General features: G+C 40.1%; 1 protein-coding gene across 2 annotated transcripts in view; it reads right to left on the minus strand.

The window, feature by feature from the left end:
- Positions 1-16,500, minus strand: part of zc3h12b (zinc finger CCCH-type containing 12B) — a 90,932-nt gene continuing 74,432 nt past the window's right edge. For both annotated transcript variants that reach the window (XM_072595267.1, XM_072595268.1), the window contains exons 2-6: positions 10,835-11,628; positions 6,014-6,153; positions 4,378-4,612; positions 2,993-3,099; positions 1-2,389 (exon numbers count right to left, since the gene is read on the minus strand). In XM_072595267.1, coding sequence (XP_072451368.1) covers positions 963-2,389; positions 2,993-3,099; positions 4,378-4,612; positions 6,014-6,153; positions 10,835-11,628 — 2,703 coding nt within the window. In that variant the 3' untranslated portion in view covers positions 1-962. The remainder of the gene's footprint in view (positions 2,390-2,992; positions 3,100-4,377; positions 4,613-6,013; positions 6,154-10,834; positions 11,629-16,500) is intronic.

Raw genomic sequence — 16,500 nt, forward strand, 5'->3', positions numbered from 1 at the left:
GCATTTGTAGTGATTTATATCTGCCGCTTCCAGTTGTCAGTTCCAGCTGTCCGTTGCAGTGGCCGGTATGTTGGGTCCAGGTCGATGTGCTTATTGATTGAATCTGTGGATGAGTGCCATGCCTCTAGGAATTCGCTGGCTGTTCTTGGTTTGGCTTGTCCTATAATAGTAGTGTTGTCCCAGTCGAACTCATGTTGCTTGTCATCTGAGTGTGTGGCTACTAAGGATAGCTGGTCATGTTGTTTCGTGGCTAATTGGTGTTCATGGATGCGGATCGTTAGCTGTCTTCCTGTTTGTCCTATGTAGTCCTTTGTGCAGTCCTTGCATGGGATTTTGTACACCACATTGGTTTTGCTCATTGGTTTTTGACAACCGGAAGCGGCAGATACAAATCACTATAAATGCCGGAGGAAATATCACAGAAGCGCTTCACAGGAGGCTCCCAAGCACTGAGGACGTCACCTAGACAGGGGACACAACAACGAGCACCCGAGCTACAAATCTTTTCACAAAGGTTTAAATTATCGATTTAATTTGCTGTGTGTAGTTTTTAACATTATTTTAACATTTGCAAACATAGACTCTTTAAAATTACATTTATTTCCTCTTAGAACTTCTATTAAAATTCCAAACCCTATAATCCATAAATCAGGCATATGGAAATTTATGTTGAAAAGATAACTTTCATAAAATTACAATTCAAATGTAACTTGTAACTTGGAAAATTCTAAAAGTCAAAAGTAGTTGGTTTGTGACTTTAACAGAAAGTAAGGTATTCATTTCCTCTTCAAAGTTGCCTAAACTTCTTCAGATAATCAAAACATCTTTAAAATACTTACAGCATTCTTAAATCCATTGTGTTAGACAACCTGACTTTCACAAATGTTGTGCACTAAACAGACTTTATTTTGTTTGTCCTAACAATACATAATTGGTCATAAATCTTCCATACCATTTGTGTTTTACCGCCCAGAACGTAGTTGTTTAGCAACAATCTCAGCAGCAAGATGCTGGGGGTCAGTTACATGGGGATTCTTTTCCATTACTGCATGAACTATGTCTGCTGGGAAGATGTTACAGAGGTTTCGATATGTTTGATACTGATGTTCCCGGATTGCCAGATGGTCCTGTTGCTCATTGGGTATTCCCTGCCAGGGGGACCTCCAGATCTGCTCTATCTTTTCCGGCATACTTCTAAACATACCAGGTTCATAACTGGGTTGCATGAGATTATTAGTCAAAGGGTATGAAGGGTATCTATAGGAATCTGTGACACATGGTAGGTGATCCCAGCTAGTATGCTGCTCTCTGCAGAGTGGAGGTCTTCGTTGTCTCATTGGATTACTTTCATACAGTCGTGAATCAGAAATGCTGTCCAGCCTAGTCATTACCAGAGCCCGTCCTGGCTGATTATTAGCAGATGGATGAATGTTTTGAGGAACAGGATAGTCCCCAGGACAGCTGGAACGAGCTCCAGCAGCAGAATGCTGGATATGAGGAACTAAATGGGAGATGGACTGTTTACGCTGGGGCTGTTTTGGCTCCTCTGAGCCATAGCTCTGCACTCTTGTTATAGGTTCATGGTAGCCATGAACAAAAGGTTGCAGCCTATTCTGTGACTGTGGCTGATGGGTTTTCACATTATCCTCTGGACCTGGTTCCACAGTGCCAAGGTACGCCAGGTCACTGTATGAAGAATAGGAATCATTACTTGTAATGCAAGTTTCTGTGTGAGGACTAGTGTTTCTTGGATACAAACCATGATCCGATTCCAATCCATAATAGCCATCGTGGTTCCGCATACTGCTGATACTTAAATTTGAGAAGTCATTTATCATAGAGTAGTAGCCAGTGTCCAAAGTTGAATCATATTTTGGATACTGTTCTGTATAACTCACAGAGTTTCCATGGCTGTTGGTTACAAGAATAGGTGGATAATTTAAAGTGGATAAATGCTCTTGTGAGGACTTCTGGTGAGTGAATTGTTTGGAACATGGCACTGGACTGCTTGCAGATCGGGTACTCATGGCACTGGCTGCATGATTTTTATTCTGTTGAAATGTAGGTACACTCGATGCAGTGACCAAAGAAGGCACAGAGTTAGTCTCAAGTCTGCGAGATGGTGTCAATCGTTCCTCTGGCTCACAAACTACAGATCGTATGCTGGGGTCAGATTGGCGCTTTGGAGCGACACGCTTCATCTCAGAAATGTTTTCTCCTTTCACACCCGATATGGCAATGCCACATTTTGCCAGGGCTCCTTCACTCATAGTTTTCACAGCAGACAACTTAGCACTGGCACGAAGCTCATCAGCAACTGATCTCTGTGGCTGGTTCACACGCTCTGGATGATAGTATTTACACTTGTGTCCATAAGTGCACTTTTTCCCTGTCAAATCATAACCAGAAACCAAGTAAGATCAAATATGATAAATAAACTTCCCTTCAACAGAATTATTCATCATTACAAACTTACAAAACAATGCTTTAAAGTAATGTTTAAAATATTTTACATTGTTCCAGGATAGCATGCTATGACTGGTTTCTGCATTCTTGTTTGCGAGGAAGTAATGACATCAGTACTAAATGGAGAAGGCCCAAGTTTTCATCAGTCAGACCAATGAAGTAGTGATCTAATGTCAGGTTCTGCTCATGACAATTTCCAGTGATCCCTTCTAATCATTGCCCCTGTGCAGAAATCGGCTGAGACTTAGAATGAGCACTTGAGAAGCCCACAATTGTCAAACAGCCTGTCCACACTTAATGGTCTAGACTTTGATATAGACAATCAGTACCTGGATATGACAACTGGGCTGCCAATGTTCACATAAGTAGCAGGAGATCTTAGCAAGAGCTTGTACATCAAGAGATAAGGCAAAAATGGCAAATATTAAGCTGTGTCTAGAGTTTTTTTTAAAAACAAAAATGGTCAAAACATTTAGGAATCAACCAGATTCACGGCTCTAATTAACTGATAGTTAGGAATATTTACCATAAGGACAAGGCTGTTTCTTGTGCTCTGGAATAACGGGACGCTTTCTCAGGAAGTTATCCAGACTGGGACCATGACGTCCTAAAGGATCATCGGGTGGCATGAACCTTGAAATGGCAAAATAAACCATTGATCATTTATGTGCAACTTGTACATATTTTACATACTGTTTTAATGACTTGCTTATTAGTTACTCAGCTTTGGAAGGAGGTTCAAATGTAGCCCAGACTAATTAAAGCCTTCACTGCCTGCTGACTGGAGGTGCCTTAGATTAAAAAGATTTTAGTACCCCCACAGTTCAGCACAAAACTAGTTTTAATTGAAAATAAAGTGCCCATTCCATGCAGAAGCTACACCATGGCTGGCCAGTGAAACAATACTGAGTATTTACCACATACACATTTGAGCCCACCAACTCCATTCCAGTAAAGAAAAAACATTTCTAAAATGGAGGCTAGTGTGCTTTATTGGACCACAACAGATTGAAGTTTAGTTTGAATCTAATCCATTTCTACACCTCATCTGGGAGGGCTTGATAAATGATACTAGATGCCTGGATAGAAATGTTTCCCATTCCTGAGACTAACAGATCCCATTTTGATTTACACAAATTAAGCAAAAAAAAAATTATGCAATGAAAAGACTTTGTATGAAGGAAAATTGCAGCAAGGCATGTTAGGTGTCAACTTACTGCCCCCACCTGTGAGAAAGCTCACAAAATCTCATAGCCATTAGCATGTTAAGAGCTGACTGGTAGTTCCTTGGTAAGGTATATTTGGTGGTACAGACTCAATGGGCTGAAGGGTCCTTTCTGTACTGTATGATTCTATCAATATTCCAGGAGGCGCTCTAGCTTGCCAATTAGAGGCTATTAGCTTTGGAGTATTAAGGACCTTCAGTCAAAGCCTACTCTTTGGAGAATAAAATGGCGAAAATGTTGGCCTTTTCTGTTAGCTTCTTGTGGGATGGGAGCCATGTGGAAAGGGTGGTTTGCAGAGGGTTGGGGGTGCACAGTGGTATGGCAAAGGCAAGGATAGGGGCTGTCACTCGCAGGCCCCAGCTATGGCTGCCAATCTATGCCTCCAATTACTTCTCCCAACCTTGCAAGCAGGTCACTTTGGTTATCCAATAAGGAAACAGTCCCTGTTCTCACATGCAGAGAAGCAGTCAGTCAGTCAGGGAGCTGATGGCAGAGGTTCTGAGGTGGCCAGTAACTGACCACTTAAATGCATTATTTGCTGGCAAGTCTTACAACTCCCAATGGACCTACTGGCCCAACATTTCAGAAGGTGGCATGCATGTCAGGATGAACTCATCTAATTACTTCCTCTCGTTGCCACTTCTACAGAGGGGAGAATTCCATCCTCTGTGTTTATAATACTTACTTGTCATTCACGAAGGAATACATTAGAAGACGTTCTTCTATAAATTTCTTCCACTCTGGTTTCTCATTCTGTAGATCTCTATAGTTGTCATTTGACACAATAATGCCATCAGAGTCAAAGGCCAATTTCACTATGAATCGATCATCATAGCACACCACTCTCCTCCCCTGCACTCGTCGGGATGGTGTGAAGACCAGAATTTTCTCTTTCTCAAGTTTTCGAAGTAGTTCTTGATCTGCAAAGTTGAGTAATTATTTCAATATTAAACTTTTGATCGGGCAAATGCATTGAAATCAAGTGAAGCTTTGTCAACTGGTTTTTAAAAAGTTCTTTAAAAGTTTTTTAACCATTCCATATTGAGCAGCACTGAGAATCGAAACTAGAAAGTCTAGTGTGCAACAGCTGCACTAATTCAGAATGCAAAGTATCGAAATACAAAAAAGTATAAGATAAAGGTACTACAGTAACGGATTAATCAGGGAATTTTAAAGAAATGTTCAATCACAAACAAAATACATTTCAGTATGTTTCCTGGTTAAGGATGTCTTGGTTAAATTCAGCTCAGTTCACAACTGGAATGCCCTAAGACAGAGTGATAAAAATTGTTCTAGTACTGTTATCACTTTTATCTACTGCTGCTAAAACATATAACACTGAAGATATCCAAGTGAGAATATTACTAGATTTAGCTTGGATGCCATCCAAATTTCAACAGATTTCTATCATGTAGGCCTAGTTAGACTCCAACTTGTGTGGCCATGCTGAGCATACCAGATCAAGGCAGTCAGGTTAATTTAAATGTAAATCTTTGATTTCTGGTGGTATTTCTGGGGTTGTCAGCTCAGCCAAGTCATGTAGGAGGGAATTCAGTTCTTATTGCAAAATTATAAGACTGGCCATACTATTTTAAAATGATACACACTAAGCAAGGTAAGCCTTTTATTTGTCATGTTTTGAAGGTGCCAGTGTTGGACTGGGGTGTACAAAGTTAAAAATCACCCAACACCAGGTTATAGTCCAACAGGTTTATTTGGGAGCACTAGCTTTCGGAGCACTGCTCCTTCGTTAAGTAGCTGTGTCCATAACCACCTGATGAAGGAGCACTGCTCCAAAAGCAAGTGCTTCTAAGTAAACTTGTTGGACTATAATTTGATGTTGTGTGATTCCTAACCTTTTATTTGTGACTTCCTTGCCTCCATTCCACTTAGTAATGCTGGATGCCAAAAGTGGCAATGGCATTACCGATGCCCAGTGTTGCTAAAATGCATCAGAAGATGATAATTTTCCTCACTATCGTATAACTTGTACGCAGCTATCTAATCTAATGAATATATTTATCATTATTTTCACTTGTAGCAGAAAATCCAGCAACTCACATTAATTCCCACTGCTATCCAACCTTTCATAGGCTTCTTGAGAGAGTATGGTCTTGAGATCAAAAGTTTATCTTTCTCAATACCCCACTCCCTTTTGATGGAATTGACATGTATTCCCAGCATTTTCTATTTATATTTCAAACCTTGATGTCTTTTCTTTTTCTAATTTTATCAAATATTCCAGCATTCACATTTTAAAAGAGAAGCCATCTATTCCTATATGAGCAGATCTTTCATTACATTGTGACATGTTTATGTACCTTTAATAGGTGCATCCGGCCTGGACTGTTCTTTCCTCCAAGCAGGAACAAACACTGTGATATCTTTGTGTCCTTTTTCCAGGAAATATTCTGCAGCTAACTGAATCCCACGACAAGAGAACACTTCCTTGTTACCATGACTACAAAAAGGAAATTAAAGCTTGGATCAATTTCATTCTTTCAAGTTTGATCTTGGCTGACATTGTGCTCACTGTAATTGTAAAATCGTACAAGTGCGACAGTACGGGTTCAGCAATTTATTATCATTATTAAACATTAATTGCACAATCAAGGCAAATTGTTGCATTTATGAAGTGAGGTAAGGAAATTACACAGTTTTTTAATGCATGCCAAGGATGCCTCAATGGGAATGCAAATTAGATGCACAAAGTAATTGCATATCATGGACAAAAGGCTCCATATTTTATTTTACAATAAAGTACAGTCCTTGGCAAGCAGTTGAGGTCATTGGTGATTGCAAAATTAAATACAAAGTGATTAAACAAAGCGGCAAATGAAACATATTTTCTCAGTGACTTAAGAAAATTGGATTGGAGAGAGCAGCTCATTATCAACCAACTTGGAATTTAGGGAAGATGCTGTTGACATCATGAAAAGCATCACCACGCGTAGGCTTTCGTGGGAGGAATCAATTATACTTACTAGAATAGGAAAGGATCTACAAAAATAGCCTCAACTGGGGTGTTATACATTTGACAGCCTTCATCTTCTAAACGGTATTCATGCTACGAGGTCAATACACCAGCACTAATTATATTGGGCAAGACAGATCATAGTTCTGTTTCTCAGCAGGAATTCTCATATCGAAACAGGATTTTTCACTTCCCTATTTCGTTATATTTTCACTTTTGTCCTTGCCAGAGTTATCATTATTCCAGGGAGGAGTATTTTCCTCTATCATGGAGCAGATAGGAAGCTTTGCTGGTGGGAAAAGATTCCGACATGGAACAGAAAGGATCTTGCAGGATGAGATGGTGAAATAAGCTAGAAAACTGCTGTAAAAATTGAAACAGGAATCATGGACAAGGAGCAACCAAATGTAATTGTGCATGTACATAAAATTTTAAAAAACCATATGTGGTAGGCACCAATTGCTTTTTGTTTATTTTCTGATTTTGCTGCTAGTATCTTGTTTAATTAAGATAATTAATTCATATGCAAGCTTGATAGAGAGCAAAGTCTAACCCTGCCCTCACTGCAGGTATACACACACATCCAAACAAAATCAGGTCATGATCAGGTTTGTAAATTGAGCTTTTCACTGGACGAGTTTACGGCACTGAAGTTAGTTTTATCATTTAGCTAATGGTTCAGCTGAAATTAGCTATCTCACCATAGAACAGGGGCCAGCAGAGAGGGGCAGCAGGAGTATGCTGGGCACATACACTGGAGGTCAATGGATTGAAATCTCCTCTGCTATCCTTATTCACAAGTAGCATCTGCTGCTTTCCCCTAAAGAGTTTTGAGATACTGACTTGAATCACAAAGTTGTGGCTTCAAGCACCAATAAAGCAGCTGGACCTCAAAAATATGGACTGATGCTCCAGTACAGAAGAGAGAGAGTGTGCTAAATTTGTTTATTGTTCCCTCATCTCTTCTGGATGAACTGAAAACATGTGATTTCCACCTCTCAACTGGGTGATAAGGAATATATCAAAAGAGGAATGTTTACAGGAAATGACAAAAACAAAAGCCACCCCACAACAGGGACTAAGCCCAGCCTTTTTGTGACAGATGGCTTCAATATAACATTGAATAGAGCCATAAACCACCAGGCAGGCAGTGTCACTATTTCTTATCTGCTTAGTCTTTTGAAACCGATTTCCTGATATCAAACAACCAATGTTGCAGAAGTGCATCTTTACCAGCTAGTAAAAACCAATCAAGCCTCTCTCATTTAATGCAGATTACAAGCCATGATTACTAATACTTCAACTGTACTTTCTGAAACAGATGTGTCTAACAGAATGGATTGTAATGATGCTTACAATATAGCCAATGACATCAGGAATGGGAATAATTAAAGACAACATTAATTGGGTACGCTGGATTGATACTGTAACAAATCCTAATAAAATGTAATGCCCTCATAGTGAAGTTAACTTGCACACATATGAATTTCAAACTATAAATTCACTTGTTCACATTAGGCTTGTAGCAGCTACTTGGCTTGTTATCCAGAAATAGGCTGGAATTGTGTTCCGTATGAATGCCTTTCAGTTGGCAATGTGCAGACCAATTGGTAATTTAACACAAGGGCATTTGCTTCCAAAAATAAAATAAATATTAAGACACAGGAACAGAAGTAGAGTATTCAATCATATCATGGCTGATCTGATAATCTGCAGGCTTTACTTGCCTGCCCTATCCCCTCATAACCCTTCATTCCCTCACTCATTAATAATCTGTCTAACTCAGGCCTCAATACATTTAACGTCCCAGTCCCCACAGATTTCAACCGCAAATAGTTCTATAGATTCACTGCCCTCAAGGAACAAATTTCTCCGTTGCGCTGTTTTAAATTGGCATCTCCTTCCCCGGAGATTATGCCCTCTGGTACTGGACTTTCTCACATGGGAAACAATCTCAGCATCGATCCTGTCTTATGTGTTTCAATAAGGTCTCCTCTCAATTTTCTAAACCTCGTATGAGTACAGGACCAACCTACTCAACCACTCCTCATAAGAAAATCCGTCCATTTCTGGAATTAAATCTTGTGAACCTTCCCTGAGCTGCCTCCAACATCAGTATATCTTAGATAGGGGCAACCAAAACTGTTCACATATTCTGGGTATGGTCTGATGAGGGCCTTTTATAGTTTTCCCTATGTTATATTCCGTTTCTTTTGAAATAAAGGCCAACAGAAATTTGGCTTCCCAATTACCTGCTGAATTTGGATGTCAGCTTTTTGTGATTCATACACAAGAACCCCTAGCTCCCTCTTATGTTGCAGTTTTCAGCAGTCTTTCTCCATTTAAGTAATATTCAGCTCCTCTATTCTTCCTGACAAAGTGTATAACTTCACATGTTTCCACGTTATAAACCACCTTCTACATTTGCCCACTCTCTTAACCGGTCTATGTTCCTCTGTAGGCTGTTTACATCATGGTCATTATTTGTCTTCCCACCTCTCTTTAAGTTGGTGCAAACTTGCCTGTAGTACATTCATTTCATCATCCAGGTCATTAGCAAGTATAGGAAATAATTTTGGCACCAACATTAATCTCTGCGGCACTTCACTAGTCACAGGTTGCCATCTTGAAATACCCTGCTTTTTCCCCAACTCTGTCCAAGCTCCTTGGATGCTGTCTGAACTGCTGTGCTCTTCCAGCACCACTAATCCCCTTCTACTAATCAGCCATTTCCTCTAACAATGCCAACTAACTACCCCTAACACTCTTAGTACATAGCTGTATGTATGGTACCTTATCAAACGATGTAACGTATTTTGTAAGGCAATCTGCCTTATGGGCGGCACAGTGGTTAGCACTGCTGCCTCACAGCGCCTGAGACCCGGGTTCAATTCCCGCCTCAGGCGACTGACTGTGCGGAGTTTGCACGTTCTCCCTGTGTCTGCGTGGGTTTCCTCCGGGTGGTCTGGTTTCCTCCCACAGTCCAAAGATGTGCAGGCCAGGTGAATTGGCCATGCTAAATTGCCCATAGTATTAGGTAAGGGGTAAATGTAGGGGCAGGGGTGGGTTATGCTTCGGCGGGTCGGTGTGGACTTGTTGGGCCGAAGGGCCTGTTTCCACGCTGTAATCTAATCTCCCAGAGCACCAGAACATCTAGTTCAATAATTGATGCTCCTAGTATGCATTAATTGAGCTGTTCAGTTAAACTGGGATAACAGTGGAATTTGTTAACAATGCACGCAATGGGGAGCCTTTATCCCTAAGCAGTAACCTTACATTGCTGGAAGAAAGTATGGGTAAGGGCCACAGCAATCAGTTGTCTTGATGGATGTCGGTGACGCTGGAGTAGAGTTACCTGATCATTCTGTGGCTTTCATACACCCAATTAGATATCAATTATCTAACAGACCTCCCCATTGTGAAAAAAAGCTGTTTATTATGATTATACAAGAGTAGTCTGCAATACATTAGCTACCAGAGACACCAACCATTCTAGCAGCTGCAGGAACATGAAAGGTCAGGTAGTGTTCGTAGGTGTGTATGTTAATACCTTAAACAAATAAGAAGCTAACTTGCCTTTTTTCTTGAATGGAAACATAACTTTGGGGGATAACTCTTCTCTGATACATCCTCCATAGTAACACCTTTACCAATTAGAGTTCACTTAGCAATTAATCCAAACACTTTCTCATGTCCCTTTGAAATTCCGCATTCTTGCATCTATCCGGACGTGTTCAAAATGAAAAGCTTCACCAACATGCGTCTTTTCTCACCACATTAAATTATTCATTCCCTCCACCTTGTAGTGGCAGCAGTATATACCAACTATGGGATACATCACAGCACCCTGCCAGGGATCCTTTGACAGCACTTCCCAATCTATGATAGGTACTACTTTGAACTACTAGGAGCTAGGACAGAGGAGCACATCACCAAGTGTCTCTCCAAGCCACATAATATCCTGACTTGGAACTGTATCTGCTCTCCTTCACTTTCACTGGATCAAAATGCTGGAGCATGGTCGCTATAGCATTATGGGGGTACCTACACAACCGGATTGCAGCAGTCCAAGGTGACAACTCACCACCGCCTTAACAAAGACAATGTGGGATAGGCAATAAATGCAATGAACAAAAATATAACCTTTGGAGAAAAGCTCTGGACATACCTCATGGCCACGTTACTTCCATCGATGACTATAGGTCTCAAATTGTCAGAATCATCCACAACTTCATCTTCTAAGGACAGCTCTGGGCTTGTGACTTCTTTCACACACTGGCCCCTGGACACTAGGGTACCTGCGTTACCTACACTGGGAGGCTGTGGCTCAGATTCGCTTTTGTTCCCAAGTCTGACCAGCTCAGCTAAAATGTCATTAATAAGAGCATCCGATCCCAGTTTATTGAGCACAGTTTGTATCTGTTCTCCTGAATATCCTAGTTTTAAGGCAAACTCCATTTTGGCCTGGTATTCCTTATCTAAACTAGCAGCCTTGTCGTCGTCATCATCATCATCAAATTTGGATTTCCTGTCTTCACTCTGAAATTCCTGTAGGACACTGCATTTGGAAAGAACTGGCCGTTCAAGGCAAGGAGAGCGACAGAGCTGCCGGTGTGGTTTGCTCACAATCGGAGTCCCTTCCTTCTTATTAGGAGGTTGTTCTGAATCACTTTCTGAGCTTGTCCAGTCCTCAGAATCAGCGCTGCAGTCACCAATCTCCAGACGAAGACTCTTGACTTCTTTGGAGGAGTTGTTCTCCATATTCAACTTCTCAAACATTGACCAGGCAGTCATTACGTTAATTTGTCCTCCTGTTATCTCTACACTTTTCTCTTTTATTTCCAGTACAGCTTGACTTTCATATTCAATGGTATCTTTCAGCTCAATTAACTGTTTCCGTAATGTTGATGTTATGTTCTCACACTTCTTATGTTCTGGGGAGCACAGTGATAGTATATAATCCTGCAAAAAGGAAGAAAACGGATAGTTTAGAGAAGCCTGTAAAAAACACTAATGATTACATCCACAGCAAAGTGAAGCTCACAATATAGTGATCAACTTGTTTAAAATCTGATGGACACTTTCCAATTCTGTTCCTTTCCTGGTACTGTCATTTAATCCACAACTTTATTCCCCTTAGAGAGAGTATTTCTTTCTTCCCTCTTTGTCCCAGTCTTTTTCCCCTTACTTTTAACATGTTAAAATGTTAGCTAAGCACTGCAGTAGCACTCTCTCATCTGTATTAGAAGGTTGAGTTATGGCCCAATTCCACGTCTTCCAGATGTAGTAGTGATGAGGGAAGAGTGATAATGTATTGCAAGGGGCTACCTTTCAGTGAGCTACTAAGACCGCTCTGTCTTCCAGTTTATGTCAGTTAAAAGAACAGTGAGATGTCCTGGTCAATAACTAGCTTTGAACTATAATCAAACAACAAAAACATACAGATATTTGTTTGGTACTACAAAAGTCGCTGGAAAAAGACATTTTGTCAACACACTTTGAATTGCACTCATTAAGACAATGAGCAATTTTATTAGAGGAGAGCACTGATTAGCAATAGACTCTGATTGCGAGAGATGTTGTCATGGAGTGCAGTTATAATGACTATCATTTCTGTGAATTTTCCTGATGAGTGCAAGATGAAAGGCCTTGACAAAATGTCTTTTTTCCAGCAACACTCCAAAGCATATTTATTGGCCAGTCAATTAATTCCCTTGTATAATAGTGATTATATTATTGAAATAACTGTTCAGTTGACTTCCTTGTAAAGATTCTGTCCAAGACATTTTTGTCTAATTCGTGTCCCCAATATTTAAAAACCCTGTCAAACAAATTTTGTCAGTTCCGCTCCTAAACCTTGAAAACTTTAATATCTTCAAAAGTCCTTGACACAGCAGTAGGTGTGCTTATTATAGTGAGAACATCTAATGACTAGGACATTTCAGACTGAAATCAGATTGGGTAAGCCAGACATGTGCATTATAAAATAATTTTCAGTTAGGAATTGACAGTACATAGCTCAGAATCCTTGAGAAGTGAAAGGGCCCAGTTTTAATTATTTTGTGCTACTGGGTGGGTTTTCACAGAGTTAAAATTTCACCCAAAGAGACTGACAATACCACAAAACAGGCAATCATGCTTCAACTTTGATGTTCTGAAAGAAATATATAGATTTTATCACTGTTCCTGGTCTGGGGCCTACTGTCGTCCAACACTGCTGGGATTGGAGAGGTGTCAGACATGTGACAGGCCGCCAACTCTTGGGAGGTTTGGGTGGTTGAGGGGGCAGTGGTGATGAGCTAAATATCCAATGACTGTAAAGTCCAGTTACGTAGGCTTTCCCATTATTGTGTGGGACCATCAACTCAAGTCTTAATTCTCAGCCACTAAAGCTCTGTTAGCTTACAATTCCACAACTACCATAAGCTCTGATATTTTTTCTAATTATTCATTCTTGCATAATTATGTAATGATGCTGATCTTGCCAAACATTCACCCACTGAGCTCAGAGCAGCAAGAGGTAAGAGCCTTAACAGAACTTCTCCCTTCCCTTAGCAAAGGTATTGTGTCCACATAGGGTGGTTCAACTTAGACACAAGCTGTGACCACGAAACTCCATATAACCTCAGAATCAAAACTGGGATAATCCAGCATATTCACCAGGGCCAAAGCAGTATTTGTCATTCTGGTTTAACATATTCCTAGAGATTTTATCATATGTTATTTAATCACATGGCACCACATGATACGTAGCCATATATGTTTTGGTCACATCCCACTTACACACTTGGAAAAAGTTGCTGCATTTCTTTAGTTGAACATCTACATAACACCAGTTTCAAATAAAATATTGCACTCCTTTGTTTTACAAGAAGATAAACAGAAATTTATGAATATAAGTACTCAATAAATAGAAAGACAAGAAATAATTGAATAGATCTTCTGTGATTCGTCAACAGTATCAATCATAATAAGAAAAACCAAAAGCAATGATACAACTAGGATATATTGATATGTGCAAATTGTCTTTATACAACAGAAAAAAGGTGTAAAATAATCCAATAAATAAAACCAAAACCAAACTGAATTAAGTTCACAAATTCCCAATGATCACCGCTGAAGACTAGCTACAAGTAAGGCTCAATCCTCAAGGTGAAGCACTAAAGTTGCCTGACTTGGATAATAAAAAAGTTTGGGAGAAGTTTGGAATAAAAAAAGTTTGGAATAAAAAAAAACCACAATCACAGGCCAACACAATATTCCCATCCCGTTGCTTGTTTCTGTCATCTCTTCTCTCTGCCAGCACCACCCCGCTGCAGTTTGTATTGTTGTCTCTCCTTCCCTCTCTCCTCCGGTTTGTATTGTGCTCTCAGGCATAAAAGCTTCCAGCAATTTTCATTGGTGCAATTCTTGCAATGAGCAAAGTAGCGATAGGAGTGGTCCAAATAATGGAAGCAACACAGTTCTGTAACAAGCCAGTGGAGTGTGTGCGCCTGAACTGTGCGTACGACAACAGATTAACCGAAGCATCTAACAACAGTATTCAGCTCAGCAATCACTCATTGCAGCACCTCCATTTGAAACTCGGAAGATTGGAAACTTTAACCCTAAAAGATAATCAATGTTTCAAGTAGACAAACTGATTTTCTCATTTACGTATGCTGCTAGAGTGGATTTTACCCATTGATCTGTTCCTCAAGTGAAAGAGGAAGTTGTGGCAGGAGAGGGAGATCACTATTTCAATCATAAGACAATTGAGGCCAGGAAGAGACTTTGTTTCAGTACCCTATTGAGAAAGCTTTCACATACTATTCTTAACCTATAAAAAGGGCAAAAATTGTTTACGCAGTGGTGCAAAACAGACTTAATAAATCCACAGCCTATTATATACATTTTTATTTTCCACTGACCTGGAAAATATTGCCAAGATTTAACATTTAAATCTTAGTAAAAAGTAGAAGTGAGTTGAGGAAACAAGTCTCCACTATGAGGTTGAACTATGATCAGGTGTAGTGAAAAGATTAGTCACCAATTCATGAGATGTCCATTGCAGGCTGCTAGCATACACTACTTTCATTGACAAACCATTCATTTAAGGTCATACTTGCAAATGACCATCATATTTACTCATTTTTGCACACGAAGTTCAGTGCATTTAGATATAAAGTAATTAATTGTATGTGAAACAAAAACACAATTTTGAGATAGGATAAGGTATTACAAAAATTTAAGTCAGACATCTGAACATTTTGTGGATCAAGACAACTAAATAAATTAAGTAACTGGGAAAGAATTCCCTCGTAATCACAGAGCGCAGGATGCCAGTCATGCCTCAACTATCTCTTTGACCGAGTTATCAAATTACTCCCACTACCTTGCTCTTTCTTTCTCTCTCTCTCTCTGTCTGTCTGTAGACCTGTAATCACTCTGCCCTTCATGAATATACCCACATATTTTGATTGTGGTGTAATGGCAGAGAGAAATATGGAGATTGAGCAGTACCTTAATCAGAAAGCTATTCCAGTGCGAATCTGAACCTTGTAAACATGAAAATGGAAAGGGCTAGTTAATTGCTGTCAATTTCTGTCATCATTTTGAGCTTTTGCACTTTTTACTTATTTTCTATAAAAGACAAATATCATACACAAAGATTTACTACCAAACCACCATCTGAGAAACTCAGATGGTTTGGTGTGTACCTTACTCCCTACTCAATAAAGATTTAGGAGATATTAACTAGTGTAAATGTGGAGTATTTTAAAATGTAACTTTACTTGCCATAGGTTCACCAGCTGGGTATTTCCAACATTTTCTGTCTTGATTAGATTAGATTCCCAACAGTGTGGAAACAGGCCCTTTGGCCCAACAAGTCGTGGGTGGCACAGTGGTTAGCACTACTGCCTCATAACGCCAGAGACCTGGGTTCAATTCCTGCCTCAGGCGACTGACTGTGTGGAGTTTGCACATTCTCCCCGTGTCTGTGTGGGTTTCCTCCGGGTGCTCCGGTTTCCTCCCACAATCCAAATAAAAATGTGCAGGTTAGGTGATTTGGCCATGCTAAATTGGCCGTAATGTTAGGTGAAGGGGTAAATGTAGGAGAATGGGCCTGGGTGGGTTGCGAGTCGGTGTGGACTTGTAGGGCCGAAGGGCCTGTTTCCACATTGTAAGTAATCTAATCTAAAGTCCACACTTACCCTCCAAAGAGCAACCCATCCCACGCTGATTAATGCACCTAACACTACAGGCAATTTAGCATGGCCAATTCACCTGACCTGCACATCTTTGGACTGGGGGAGGAAACCGGAGCACCCAAAGGAAACCCATGCAGACACAGGGAGAATGTGCAAACTCCACACAGAGGCTGGGATTGAACCTGGGACTGTGGTGCTGTGAGGCAGCAGTGCTCACCACTAAGCCACCATGCCACCTTTATTGCAATGAGTTAGTGACTATGTTTTAGAAAGTTGGTTCTCTGATAATCTAAACTTAACTAAAATACAAAGGAAAACAGGACTTCTCTTTTTTTGCCCCTTTCTCCTGATGGAAGAAACATGCATCCAAAACATTGTATCCTTTCTTGAGTATTCCAACGATTCATATATTCAAATCATAAATTCTGATAAAACTGTAAAACAAACCAGGTAGGAAAGTAACACTAAGTATTAAATTAAATAGATAATTCCATTGAAAAAACATTTAGGGATGACCTACAAAGCCATGAAACATTTGAATCTCTAAAGCTTCAATGCTTCAGCTGGGCAATCTCAAATTACACTTGGTTCCTGAGATATTCTAGTTTCAAAGGGCACAGAGAGTGCAACCAGAAGTGTGATA

Source organism: Chiloscyllium punctatum, chromosome 25 (assembly GCF_047496795.1).
Source record: "Chiloscyllium punctatum isolate Juve2018m chromosome 25, sChiPun1.3, whole genome shotgun sequence".
Lineage (NCBI taxonomy): Eukaryota > Metazoa > Chordata > Chondrichthyes > Orectolobiformes > Hemiscylliidae > Chiloscyllium > Chiloscyllium punctatum.